We start from the raw sequence: 12,011 nt of genomic DNA, 5'->3' as shown, positions 1-12,011 counted from the left end.
GCATTTTTGACTTTTTCTATTTTTCTAAGATGCGTGTTTTCTAGTCATTTAGTAGCCTTATGTAGGTGTACCTATTATAATGTTAAGCATGTTCTTTTTTTAATTCCAACAAATGATAGGCACATTTTAAAACATTTTCTTATATCAATCTTATATCTTGGTTTTCATTTCAGTTCTTTTTTTTTGTGTTCATTGAATAATATTTAGACTGATCGAGAGAAGGGGAAAAAATTAGGAAAAGCAAATGGGCAAATTTTGGGTTTAAGATGCTTTTTTTTTTAATATAATGCACTAAGAAATGATAAAAATGTCTTTTATACTGGTAAACACATTGAATAAATGATTGGGAATTTTGAAACATTTTATTGGAGCATGTGACTACATGCAATCTCTTCAAGACAAACAAAGCGATAAATGCATGATCAAACTCTTGAAGGCTTCCAAAAACGGCACATCAATCAAAGTTTGAGATTTAAACGGTACTTAGTAGATCTGCCATTGTGTTTCATATACTTTTCACTTGGCTTTATTCAAGGTAGCCGTCAAAGAAAATGAAAGTAAAATGTTTTCAGTTATATCTCAATCCCCAAGAGGAAGTTACCTTTTAGAATAACTTTGTGAACTGACAGTTTTAAGAGAGTCATCCTCAGGTTGAACAGACTCTTATTCTTTCTGCTTTACTGGCGCTGCATTGATTCAGATAAACCCATGCAGTCCAGGACAGACGGTTTGTTTCATGAAGTTGCTTGGTCAGCTTATATGTGTTCAGCAGAAATGTGTGAGAGGCCATGACACCCCCCTCCCATTGTAGCTCACAGAGGGGCAGATGTGTCTGTTTCCATGTGTCACCAGCACAGAGAAAGACGGAGCTTTGGGGGAAGAACAGGATGCGCTGGCTCCCCCCTCCATTCCACTCTATTCTTTATGCTCATGGTGGAGCTAAGGAGAGGGTGCTGGTAGAGGGACGGAAAATTGATTATCCACTGTTCATGGGCCTTGCAGGCAGTCTGGGGGAAAAAAAGAAAGAAAAGGCCTTTTTGGGTGGAAGCTCTTAAATGTTCCAGGGCTAATATAATTACGAAGAAGAAATTCAATGGCCATTTGCTTTAATTCATGGAAGTGTTTCAAATGTTGAGGAGCAGCAGCAGATTCAGCTCTGATCTGTTCTTCTGCTGTCTCTCCTATTATGTAATGTATGCATTATTCTGCTTTAAGGTTCATGTTAACCCCAAACCATAAACCTGCTTTATGGATGACCTTAATAATAATTAAATGATGAAATTGTCCCTTTTTTTTTTTTTTTTTTTTTAAGGAAAAATACATGGGTTTCAAGATAAAGTTTTTAATTTCTTAGGAATATTAGCTTGTTAATGGTAGATATGGAGTCATTTTTCCTTTAAAAATAGATTTTACATGGATTTCTATACTAGGTGAGCTAAGTGATTAGGTAAACTAAAAACGATATTGAACAAAAACAGCAATTACACCTTCACCTTTCCGTTCCACTCCTGGTATTGAGTGGCCTTTTGTTAAGTGCCAAGTGGGTGTTGACCTTACAGAAATCCTAGAGGGATAAACTGCCTCACTTCATGCACTTCAGCTGCACATGAGAGGAGGCCACCACCACATCTAATAATAATGAACCTGGTCTGTATGAATGCTACTAACCCACGACTGTGCTGGGGAGAAAAATGGTCATCATGGTGTGAAGAATGGTCATCCAGTAGCTCAGCCATATCTTTGTAAGAAAGATTGACCCGATTAAGACCAATAATCCACTAGCTTGTTCGAGATTGCCACGCCTTGCCGCTGTAATCCTTCTGACCCTTGTGGGAATACGCACACCCGTCAGGATGTCGCATTCCTCATCAACTCTAGCTGGGATTGTTCTGGAGCCGCTCATGCACTACTTAGAGATCACACTCCCCACGTTCCAGAAAGGTCTTGTGAAAAAGGCTTTATTGGGTTTTGCTGGGTCAAGCAGGAGAAGCTTGTGTTTTTGTGGCGCTCATAGTTTTCCCTGTGACAAAGATGGGGTCACAGACATATTGTTTTGGTATTTGAAACATGAACTGAAGTGAAAATTGAATTTACAGTATTCACGTTTAGTTTATTTGGAAATCAACAGCTTTCTTGTTTTTCTTGGGAATAATTTCGTATTTTTAGTGGACTTCAAAGTGAAATTTTGCAATGTTAATTTGTTTCCATATGGCTTTAAATTTTAAAATAAATTAAAACAAAGTTATACATAGCCTATAGAATATTACCAATCTCTGTCAACCAACAGATTTAAAATGATTGGAATATCATCTATCTTACTACACAGCATGGTCATCGAAGCAAAGTAGAAATGTCTTGTCATAATACATGTTTTGTAACTGATGACATAATTTGATATTTTGCCACTATTGCTTCTCACCATTTTTCTTCTCTTGTGCTACCTGGAACCAACTAATTAATCGCTGATAACATTTAAAGTCTCACTTTTATCATGATTTGATCTACTGTAAAAGTGTTCCCATTGATCTTTTAGTTATGATTGTGCTGTTTTTATGCAAAATCAAAAAACCTGGGTTGTTTTTTAGGACAGAGTTTCTGCTGAGAGACAGAAGTTTATTAGAAATTTGCCTCCAAGTTGTGGGCGGGACTGTTGGTATGGAGTAAGCCCGCCCCCACTTCCCATCATCAATTTGTTATCCCGCTCTCCTGCTAACTTTCAGCCCCTCACACCCAACCTAACATTGGTGAGCAATGTTGGAGCTGTCCAGCCGTACAGTTTTGATCCAGACGCCAGCCCAGAGGAGGAACACGAAGACGTACATGAATCTTTTCATCAACAAGTGAATGCATCAGAATGGAGTGGAGCAGGGAGCTTGTGGCCTGCCGATTGTAGCTTTTACATCACTGCTAGAAGCTTTTTCTGACTCCATTTCTTCGTCTGCTCTTGATTTATAATGATTTAAATAACACTCACAAATGCAATTTTAAGCTTAATTTTCTGTATATAATCCTCCACCATGAGAAAAAGCTACAAGAACGTGTTAAAAAATGTAAAAAGCACAATTTTCATCAGAGTGGGTCTTTAAGCTGAAGATTGTTAAATGATCCTGACTTTGGTCATACAGACTATACAGTCTATCTTTTGACATATAGTGAATGATAAAAATCTAAAACATGATATCTTTTTACTTCCCAAATCCGTTGCTACAATAACCTAGCTTAAATGTGTTGTCTTAGCGAGCAGACTGCTCTTTTTTTCCATTTAGCACCAGAATCAATTATTTTCTCTTTTTCTGTTTTCCATTTTTTTAGCGGCTGAATGGCCTCAGTAGAATCTAAATAAAGGTTTTTGATTAACTCGGACTGATCGGGCTAGCTGACTGTGAATGCAGTCATGGTAGCAGCTGGAGAAAAAGTCATGCCTGAGCACTGTGCACGTGTGTGAAACATGAGGCAGCGTCACTGTGAGGGATGATGAGATTCATAACGGTTTCTCTACCTTCTAGCTGTTTTTTTGGCTTGAAATTCCGCAGAATGAGTCGGTGATGTTTACATGAGGGCTCTGTGATGAGAAGGAATCATCATGCAGCACTCTTTGTTCTTATCTCTAAAGATTATCTACTGCTACTCCAACTGTATGTTTAGGCTTGTTAAGATCTTTATGGTTGTGTAACAGCAATGTCATCACACAAACTTTACCTCTATACTGTATGTGCAGGATTTTTGTTTGGGGAAAAAAATTTTTAAGCAGTAGTTCACGAGCAGAGACATGTGACGATAAAAGTTATGGTCCCATGCAGGTTTAATAGGCAGTGTGTATGTAGATTTATGTATGGAATGTCTATTTAGGGCAAAATTGCCTGGTTTTGTTTGTTTGTGACTTACCAGCACATCATTTAATCTAGAGCCAACAGAATTCTCACATTGGTCTTGTGGTTGTGTTCACAAGGGCCTGTAGCTCTTTGTCCTTGTCCCCTAATGATGAATGCAGGGGCCAAAAAAGCAGATAAGTGCATGTTTGTTTTCACTCTTCTCATTTGGTCCTCTCACTCCTCTCTTGGTTCCAAACCCAATGCGGGTGAAGTGTCAGGACTTTCCCACATTTTAGGCTAAGATTTCTTTTTGTTCCCTTCAAACCCGCTTTCTTTCCAGATTGCATTGTCTGGTTTCCTTTCTCCGACTCAGGGTTACATTCAGATCCAAACTTCAGCGCTTTGTAGTCTGGGCACGGGCAGCTCATTGGTGGGCATTATGCTTATTTTGTGTTTCTCGGTATGGCAACAGGAAAGTTCAATTTCAATGAAGCAGATTGGCTACCAGAACTGCCTGCAGCTACCAAATAGAGCCATCTCCTGCTGTTGTTTAAATACTCTGCTGCTAATGAAGATCAGCGGAGGGTGCAAACACATACTAGTAAATACACATATGCACACGGTCCTAAGTCATTTACTTTCCTAGTGGAGAAAGCTCTGGATGATTAGTGTTGGAACATGAATCATTGCTAACTCCCCCCATTATTCTGAACTACATTAAAATAACATAAATAAATAAAAAGTAACAGAATATTGTTACTTTTACAGAATACTCTTTGTTTCATTGTGACATGATGATTACACAAGGACTAAAACTTTTTAAACTTTACTTTTATTGTCGGATAGTTGAAATCCAAGTCACTGCTCTGTGAAATTGATGCTTGTTGGACGCAGTGACTGCAAAGGGCACTGTTATTTTGGTTTTTCTGCACGGCTTGGTTTATTCTGTTTTTCCAACTCAGCTGTTCTGCCCGAACCTTATGATAATCTGCTGTTTTGGGACGAATCTGGACGACTTATCATGAGCAGAGACATGGAGCAAGTTATTCCATACTTAAAAAACTCATGAAAAACAGATAAAAACAAAGAAATAAACACAAAGAGAAAAGTATTTTCTGATCTTTCATATACTAACTACTTTCAATACTAACTTATTGGAGCCTTTTTGGATGAACACAGAGCTGCTATCCTGACGATGGTAAATGTTTTTAGATTCAGTGAAAATGAACAATTTCCCACAGCACACTGTTTGAAAAACGCTGCTCTAGATGAACTGTTTTTGAAATGAATTATTGTGCTAAGACTAACTAATATTACAACAATAGCAACCGCAAAGATCAAAGTTGTGTTGTCCACCAAAAACATTGTCAAGAGTTGTCGCCTATTACCATTTCATTTTTAAACATCCTCAAAGTCCAAACTATTGTATAGGTTTGTACTGTATTCACACACCCTATGGTGATGGAATTTATGCTTCTTGACTTTGTCTCAGGCTTTTTTTAATGCAGGAAGTGCTGAGCAAAATAACTGATCAATGAGGAAGCACCTGCCCTGAGCATTCTGAGGCATTGCATCTTGGAGCAAAGCTCTAAAAATGATCATTTGTGAATATTTATACTCTGGATTGTACAGAGGACTGCATTTGAAACAATTGTTGTTTGTGATATAGTTCTGTTTGCAGTCCTGCTCAACCCCAGCTAGCCATTGCCTAAAAGAGACTGCTTGATACCCCTCCTCATTGTTGAAGTTCTGTATTTGTTTAGCTTCTGAATGGAGTTCTGCTGGCTTTGCATGTTGTCTGGTGGTTTCTAGAATCCCCTCTTTAGTTTGTTGGTGTGCGCTCTGGGAGGGAGTCTGGCTGAGCTGCTAACATCAGAGGCACTCACAGTCCTAGTGGGGTACTGGTCCCTGTGAGTTTGAAGTAATGTGTGGTTTGGCTTAAGAGTTCAGCAGAAAGCTTGGGCAGCTGAAATCTGTCCATTCCTTCCTGTCACTGACGGTCTGTCGGCATGCAAAGCACTAGCTGCCATCTGCTGATGTATAAATAGACAGTAGAACAGAGCTGGAACAGCTGGCGTGTCGAGCAAGGCAGTCGGTGACCTCTCCCCCCATGCTTTCTAACCTAATGGAGCAACATCACTATGCTTGATTTATGCAGGTTTTCTTCCCGTATGTTTTATTTGACAATTTTCTAGAGTATTTTTTGTATTATGTGACAAAACAACGATTTTTGTCAAGTGCAGTTAACAATTTGTTCATCCTAATCAGATGTCAAGAAAAATGACAGTCCTTTTTTCAATAGTGTTAGGCAGACTGAAAAAGACTTATTTTAAAGGGTCTAGTCATAACAGATTACTTAATGTTTCATGCAGACTTGATTGTCAGCTGTAAAGCCCATTCTGCATTTTGTTCTATTGTCTTCCTTTCTTTTCTCTTGAACATGAGGGGAGCCGTTTGTACTCAGATGAACAGACTAATATTATATGAAATCAAAATGTTTCTATTTGACAGAATTTTATACACAGTTGTTCTCACCTCACACAAAAGGTTAACAAGTTCATCAAAGCAGTTTCAGGCAGAGATGCTAAAGCTCCAACATGCTCGACTATTTCTCAAATGTGCTTAGCAGCATGTACACGCTACTACTTTTAGCCCTCAGTGTTGAGCTGCATCCAGTGATGACTCTGTCACCTGTGCTGTAGCCCTGGTAACCGGCCATCACACAGGCTCTGCCAAAAGACTCTTTAGAGTCCTCAGAGCATACCTCTGTCCATCTCGATATGCAGCACAGGGAGTTTTTCTCTTCCTGTTCGGGATAAGCTATTAAACAGGTGACTGTAGCAGCGCTTGTTCTGTTTGTTTGTTTTTTTCATGTCCTCCATGGCTTTAGTACTCGTGCACAAACTCTGGCACAGGTGGATCACTTATGTTTAGACACAGCAGTGAACTGTTTCAGTCATCAAGATAATAGGGTGGTCAATGACTGACTTTGCGCAGTTCTGTGAATGCCTTGAAAAGGTTTGACGGAAAATTCTTTTCTCAAACTGCTAATTTAGTGCTAAGATAACTGGCGAGGCAGTCACTTTGCTGTGGTGAAGGAGCACTGTTTTCTAGAACATAGTTTTTGCAGAGCGGCAGTAGTTCATAAGAAATCCGCCTCTGAGTTATGGACGGGACCATTGGTGCCTGAGTAAAGGTGCCCCCACAACCCGTCGTCCAATTGTTTACGCACTCTCCTGCTAGCCTACACCCCCAGTCTAGCATTCCAGTTGCAGAAAAAAAAAAAATAATGGTGAGAAACATTGGAGCTGTCCAGCCAGACAGTTTGGAGCCAGATGCATGCTCAGACGAGGAAAACAAATATGTACATGGATCTAGTCGTCTACACCAGAATGGAGCGGAGCAGGGAGCTTGTGGCCCGCCGATTGTAGCTTCTACGTCACAGCTACTAGCTTTTTCCAGCTGTTTTTTTTATGCTCCTGAGTCACAACAATTTGAATAAACAAAAATACTTAAAATGTTCTCAAAAACATAATTTTCTTTATATATGTCCTCAGTTATGAGAAAAATGCTACAAGAACATGTTAAACACACCCAAAACACAATTTTCATTGGAGTGGATCTTTAACTCAATGTAGCCTTAGGGGTTGTGGAAGCAACATTCTCACATGCTTGTAAATCTTATTTATTTTTTCATTTTTTTCTTTCTTTTAATACCAAGCAAACAAAATAAAATGGCTCCAAACAATCCAAAATCCTCTTCGAAAAGCATTTTCATCTTAGATGAGCAGCTCCATAGGTGAGATTCATGTTTAAAGCCATTTCAGCTTTCTCTTAGTCCGGAGTGAAAGCAGCTTGCTTTTAGTCCCCATCTGGTGCTCGGAGACCTCCTAACAGCCTAATTAAGGAAGGGTGTTTTTGCTTTCCTGGTCAGATCATAGGCCCCACTCTTGCAGAAAATGGCCGCCAGCTATAACCAGCTGGGTGATGTTCTTTAGATGACAGGATGTGGTTAGTTAAATGCTTTTCACCCCACATTGAAATGGAGAACTCCCGTGGAGTGGAAGGCTCACATTGATTGGAACAGGTACAGATTATATTAAGCAGTTCCATCCAACTATTTCCTGTTCCTGCTTTCTGTTTTTGGTGAGTGGCCTACTAGTTACTGTACAAAATAAATGGTATTTATGTTTCCCTTCATACAATTGTCATGTTGCATTCAGAGCAAATAAGAATTCCCTCATTTTTAGTAAATTTGTAACACTTTTTGTAGACTTACTGACATCCTTTAATTTAGCAATTTAAAGGATGGGCTTATTAGTTTGCATTAGGCCTGCACAATATACCGCAAATTTATCGTTATCGCAATATCAAGCTGTGCAATATGCATATCGCAAAAGACAGCAAATTTGCAATAAATGGTTACCTTAGATGTGGCCAAACAATCTTACAGCAGCTTGAAGTGTTTAATGGATTGAAAGAATCCCTTTCTGCATTTGACCAATCAGATGGACCCCTTCACGTTGGTAACTAATCGGATGGCGCCCTATTATGTTGTATGTTCGCCTCCTACGTCAACAAGGGTCATTTGTAACATAATTTTTAAGTTGTTGTAATGGAATGGGAATAATATTTTTGGTTGTTTTGCTGATTGTTTATATACCGGAAATTATATCGTTATCGCAATATTAATCACTGATATCGCATATCGCGAGTTTTCTTCATATCGTGCAGCCCTAGTTTGCATGTAAATATCATTGGTGTTATACGTGTTTTTAGTTCAGTCATAGGAGCACAGGTTTTCCTGTACTGAAATGACTTCAGTGGATGTTTCCATGTTTATTGGACATGTCTTTGATTTCTCAATGTTTCAGTCTGACTGCGCTCGTTTTTGGGATCTTAAATCGGTAGAAACAAAAAACGGTTATTGACTGCTGTTATTTGTAAATCTGTCTTTGAAGTGACTCAATCGTTTTTTGAGAAGAGTGACTGGGATTAGTTGAGACGAGGGGAAAAAAAGAGAACACAGTGTGCCGCATCCTCCCCTCTTGTGCCAAGTTGAAGTTGTTATGGCAACCAGAGTCTGGGCCTATACCTGTTACCATGGTTGAGCAAGATGGATTGATGACGTTGAATCATGAAGCAGCAGAATGTCTTCCATTTCAAATCTGGGTTTTATTCATTCAGCAAAAATGAGTTAAAAATCTTTAGCATGTTGTGGATGTTTCACTGTCCAGATGTTTTTGTACTATTGTCCCGCCATCTTTCTTTTTAACTTCTTAACTGCAAACAGTTTATCCCCCATCAAAATGCCTTTTATATTGTTCCAGGAAAGGGGAATGGGGATGCTGGTAACCTAAATCCCTCTTCCTACCCCGTCTCAATTTCTCTTCAGAGGTGCTGAGGTCAGAGGTGAAAAAGAGCTTTATTTAGCCACCTGTCTAGCTATATCCCTTTTCGAGCGACAATATAGAAGCTGCTCTTGCTTATCTCAATCTGAAGATTGAAGTTTGCATATATTTTTTTTCTGCAAGATTGTGTAATCTTAACTGTATTTGCTGTGATCATCACATGCTTAACATGAAGCGGTTGGCGTGCTGCTTTCTGATGACGTTCGTTGCTTCTCTGTCGGCATGATTTGACCCATGGAGGGCGATATGCAATCTCTGTCTCTCCTCTTCTACTGCATTATTGATTAGTGCGGTGACATCCTGCGAGCACTCTGCTGGTGACATCTTGATGCAAACGCCTTTCGTGCGGTCTCTGGTCGCACGGACGCACCTGCCTTTCGTTTGGCTTTTTTTTTGAAGCACATCATTTGCACTTCATTTACATGAAACAAAGCTAATTACTGCTTAGTGGGCTGCCCTGAAAGAGCAACATTGGCTTGAACACCTAATGTATGCTAATACACTTAATTTGAAATGCAATTTTGTGTTTCTCTTGATATATGGAGCTGTTTAATCTTCAGTTTGCATATTATTTTACCCTTTTTAACCCCTTCCTCACATTGTGCTCTTCATGTTATTAGAATTCCTCAGAATATGTATTTTTACCCTTCTACAATAAGTACTACCACAAAAACCTATCCCACCAGTACAACACAGTGTAAGGGAGAACAGAATTGTTCTTGTTGGGAAACGAATGTGACCACACAGAATGACTGGGTAGAATCGCCTGCAGCTCCATTAGGCAAAAAACTCCAGTTAAAGTGAGTCAAATTTAACGGTTTAGTCTTTTTGGTGCACGCACAAACACGTACACACACAAAAAAATGTTTCAAATGTGTCACAATTTCACGTGATAGTGAAATCATACAGAAGGAGGAACCAAATCATAAGCCAAGGGCTATTTTGGAAAATGACTGAAAACTGCATTTATTTTTAAATCAAAAGTAATGGGTTTTGGTTCAAAGTTTTGGATTGATTTGGTTGAATGAAGCTAAAATAAAAAAGCTGGAAGAGCAAAGGAGCAGATTTTCATGTAGAGCTCCTCTCCTAAACACTTTCTTGTCTTTTCCACAGCAATCCTCAACCCCAAAGCCCCAAAGGAACCAGCAAAGACCTTTAGTTTTGATTACTCCTACTGGTCACACACCACAGTGAGTTCAAACAATCTTGTTACCCTGCATTCCAGAAAAGTTTGTCAGATGACCTATTTCAGTGTACTAATGTGAAAAAAGTTTGCGCAAAGGTATAACTTGAGTTGTCTCTCGCTTTTGCCATCCAGCCCGAAGATCCCTCCTTTGCGTCACAAAACAGAGTATACAATGACATCGGCAAAGAAATGCTGGAGCATGCATTCGAGGGCTACAATGTCTGCATCTTTGCTTATGGCCAGACTGGAGCTGGCAAATCCTACACGATGATGGGCAAGCAGGAAGAAGGACAAGAAGGAATCATTCCCATGGTGTGTAAAACACAACCCTAAACATCCAAAGAACATCCAGAGGCTGCAGATTTATCCATTTGCTTGTGTGCTGTTGCTGATGTGACAAGGCCTTTGTTTAATGATCATCTCTATTGTTAATTCAGACTAAAACATTTCTTTTCCTGCTTCCTGCTCAGCTGTGTGAAGATCTATTTGAGAAAATCAATGAGGACAACAACAAAGAGGAGCTCTCATACTCAGTAGAGGTATGTTTTGGAGCACTCCTATGTCCTTATTTATAGCCCCTACTTAATCAGTGAGGCACCCCTTCTCCACCACGTATCCGGTAAAAAGGCAGACCTTGAATGATGATGACTTAAGTTTCGGGGATGTCTTGAGGCTGAACTCACACTGTTACTTTGGAAATGTGATTCCAGGTCAGTTACATGGAGATCTACTGTGAGAGGGTGCGAGATTTGCTCAATCCCAAAAACAAAGGGAACTTAAGAGTGCGAGAGCATCCTCTGCTGGGTCCGTATGTGGAGGATTTGTCTAAGCTAGCTGTCACCTCCTACACAGACATCGCTGACTTAATGGATGCTGGCAACAAGGCCAGGTAGGTCAAACTTGAACGTTGCCGAGGTAAGAGGGAGAAATGTAACGGTGGTTTGAGATATTCAAAAGTGATAATCCACATCCTCTGTGATTATACATATTTGATCACTTCATGAGTTTAGTTTTAGAAATTCAGTACTTTCTGTAATTTGCATTCTTTTCGGAAAAGGGTTTCTTTATGGAATCACATATAGGTCATCGGTAATTCCCAATGCTGTATGTGATTTCCTTCCTGTGATAAATGAATACATATATTTAAATGTGATACAAGAGCTTCAGTTAATAGGAAGGAACTCTGCTTTCATCCTTCTGTGCTGACTCGATGGGTTTATTTTGAGAACATTGAGAATAAAGCCCATGTGCCCCCTGTGGTACGCCTTCTGCAGTTCTGTTGTCCTCACAGAATTACACACCTGTGCTGCACAAAGTACTCCCTCACCTTCAGTTCAAGCCAATAAATAAATGAGGATGGTGCTCATATTCTGACTCGTGTTTGTGATAGAGTTGTGACAAAGTTGCCCATAAAATGATTAATATTTTCAGTTTTCTAACTTTTTTTAATATGTGCAAATCTACAGGACTGTGGCTGCGACCAACATGAACGAGACCAGCAGCAGGTCCCATGCAGTTTTCACCATCGTATTCACTCAGAGGAAACACGACAACCAGACAGACCTCTCCACGGAAAAGGTCAAAGCTAACTAGAAATAGAAT

The 12,011-nt window shown here is 39.6% G+C and overlaps 1 protein-coding gene across 16 annotated transcripts in view; it reads left to right on the top strand.

Annotated features, from left to right (window-relative positions):
* The window catches only part of kif1b (kinesin family member 1B), a 53,356-nt gene that overhangs the window by 3,441 nt on the left and 37,904 nt on the right, over window positions 1-12,011 (top strand). For all 16 annotated transcript variants that reach the window (XM_011476966.3, XM_020704557.2, XM_020704564.2 and 13 more), the window contains 5 exons: window positions 10,337-10,413; window positions 10,542-10,721; window positions 10,880-10,948; window positions 11,120-11,298; window positions 11,876-11,987. In XM_011476966.3, coding sequence (XP_011475268.1) covers window positions 10,337-10,413; window positions 10,542-10,721; window positions 10,880-10,948; window positions 11,120-11,298; window positions 11,876-11,987 — 617 coding nt within the window. The remainder of the gene's footprint in view (window positions 1-10,336; window positions 10,414-10,541; window positions 10,722-10,879; window positions 10,949-11,119; window positions 11,299-11,875; window positions 11,988-12,011) is intronic.

The sequence above is a fragment of the Oryzias latipes genome, chromosome 7, assembly GCF_002234675.1.
Source record: "Oryzias latipes chromosome 7, ASM223467v1".
NCBI classification, from domain to species: Eukaryota; Metazoa; Chordata; class Actinopteri; order Beloniformes; family Adrianichthyidae; genus Oryzias; species Oryzias latipes.
Note: the sequence above shows the minus strand (reverse complement) of the source record. Positions and strands in the feature narration are given on the sequence as shown.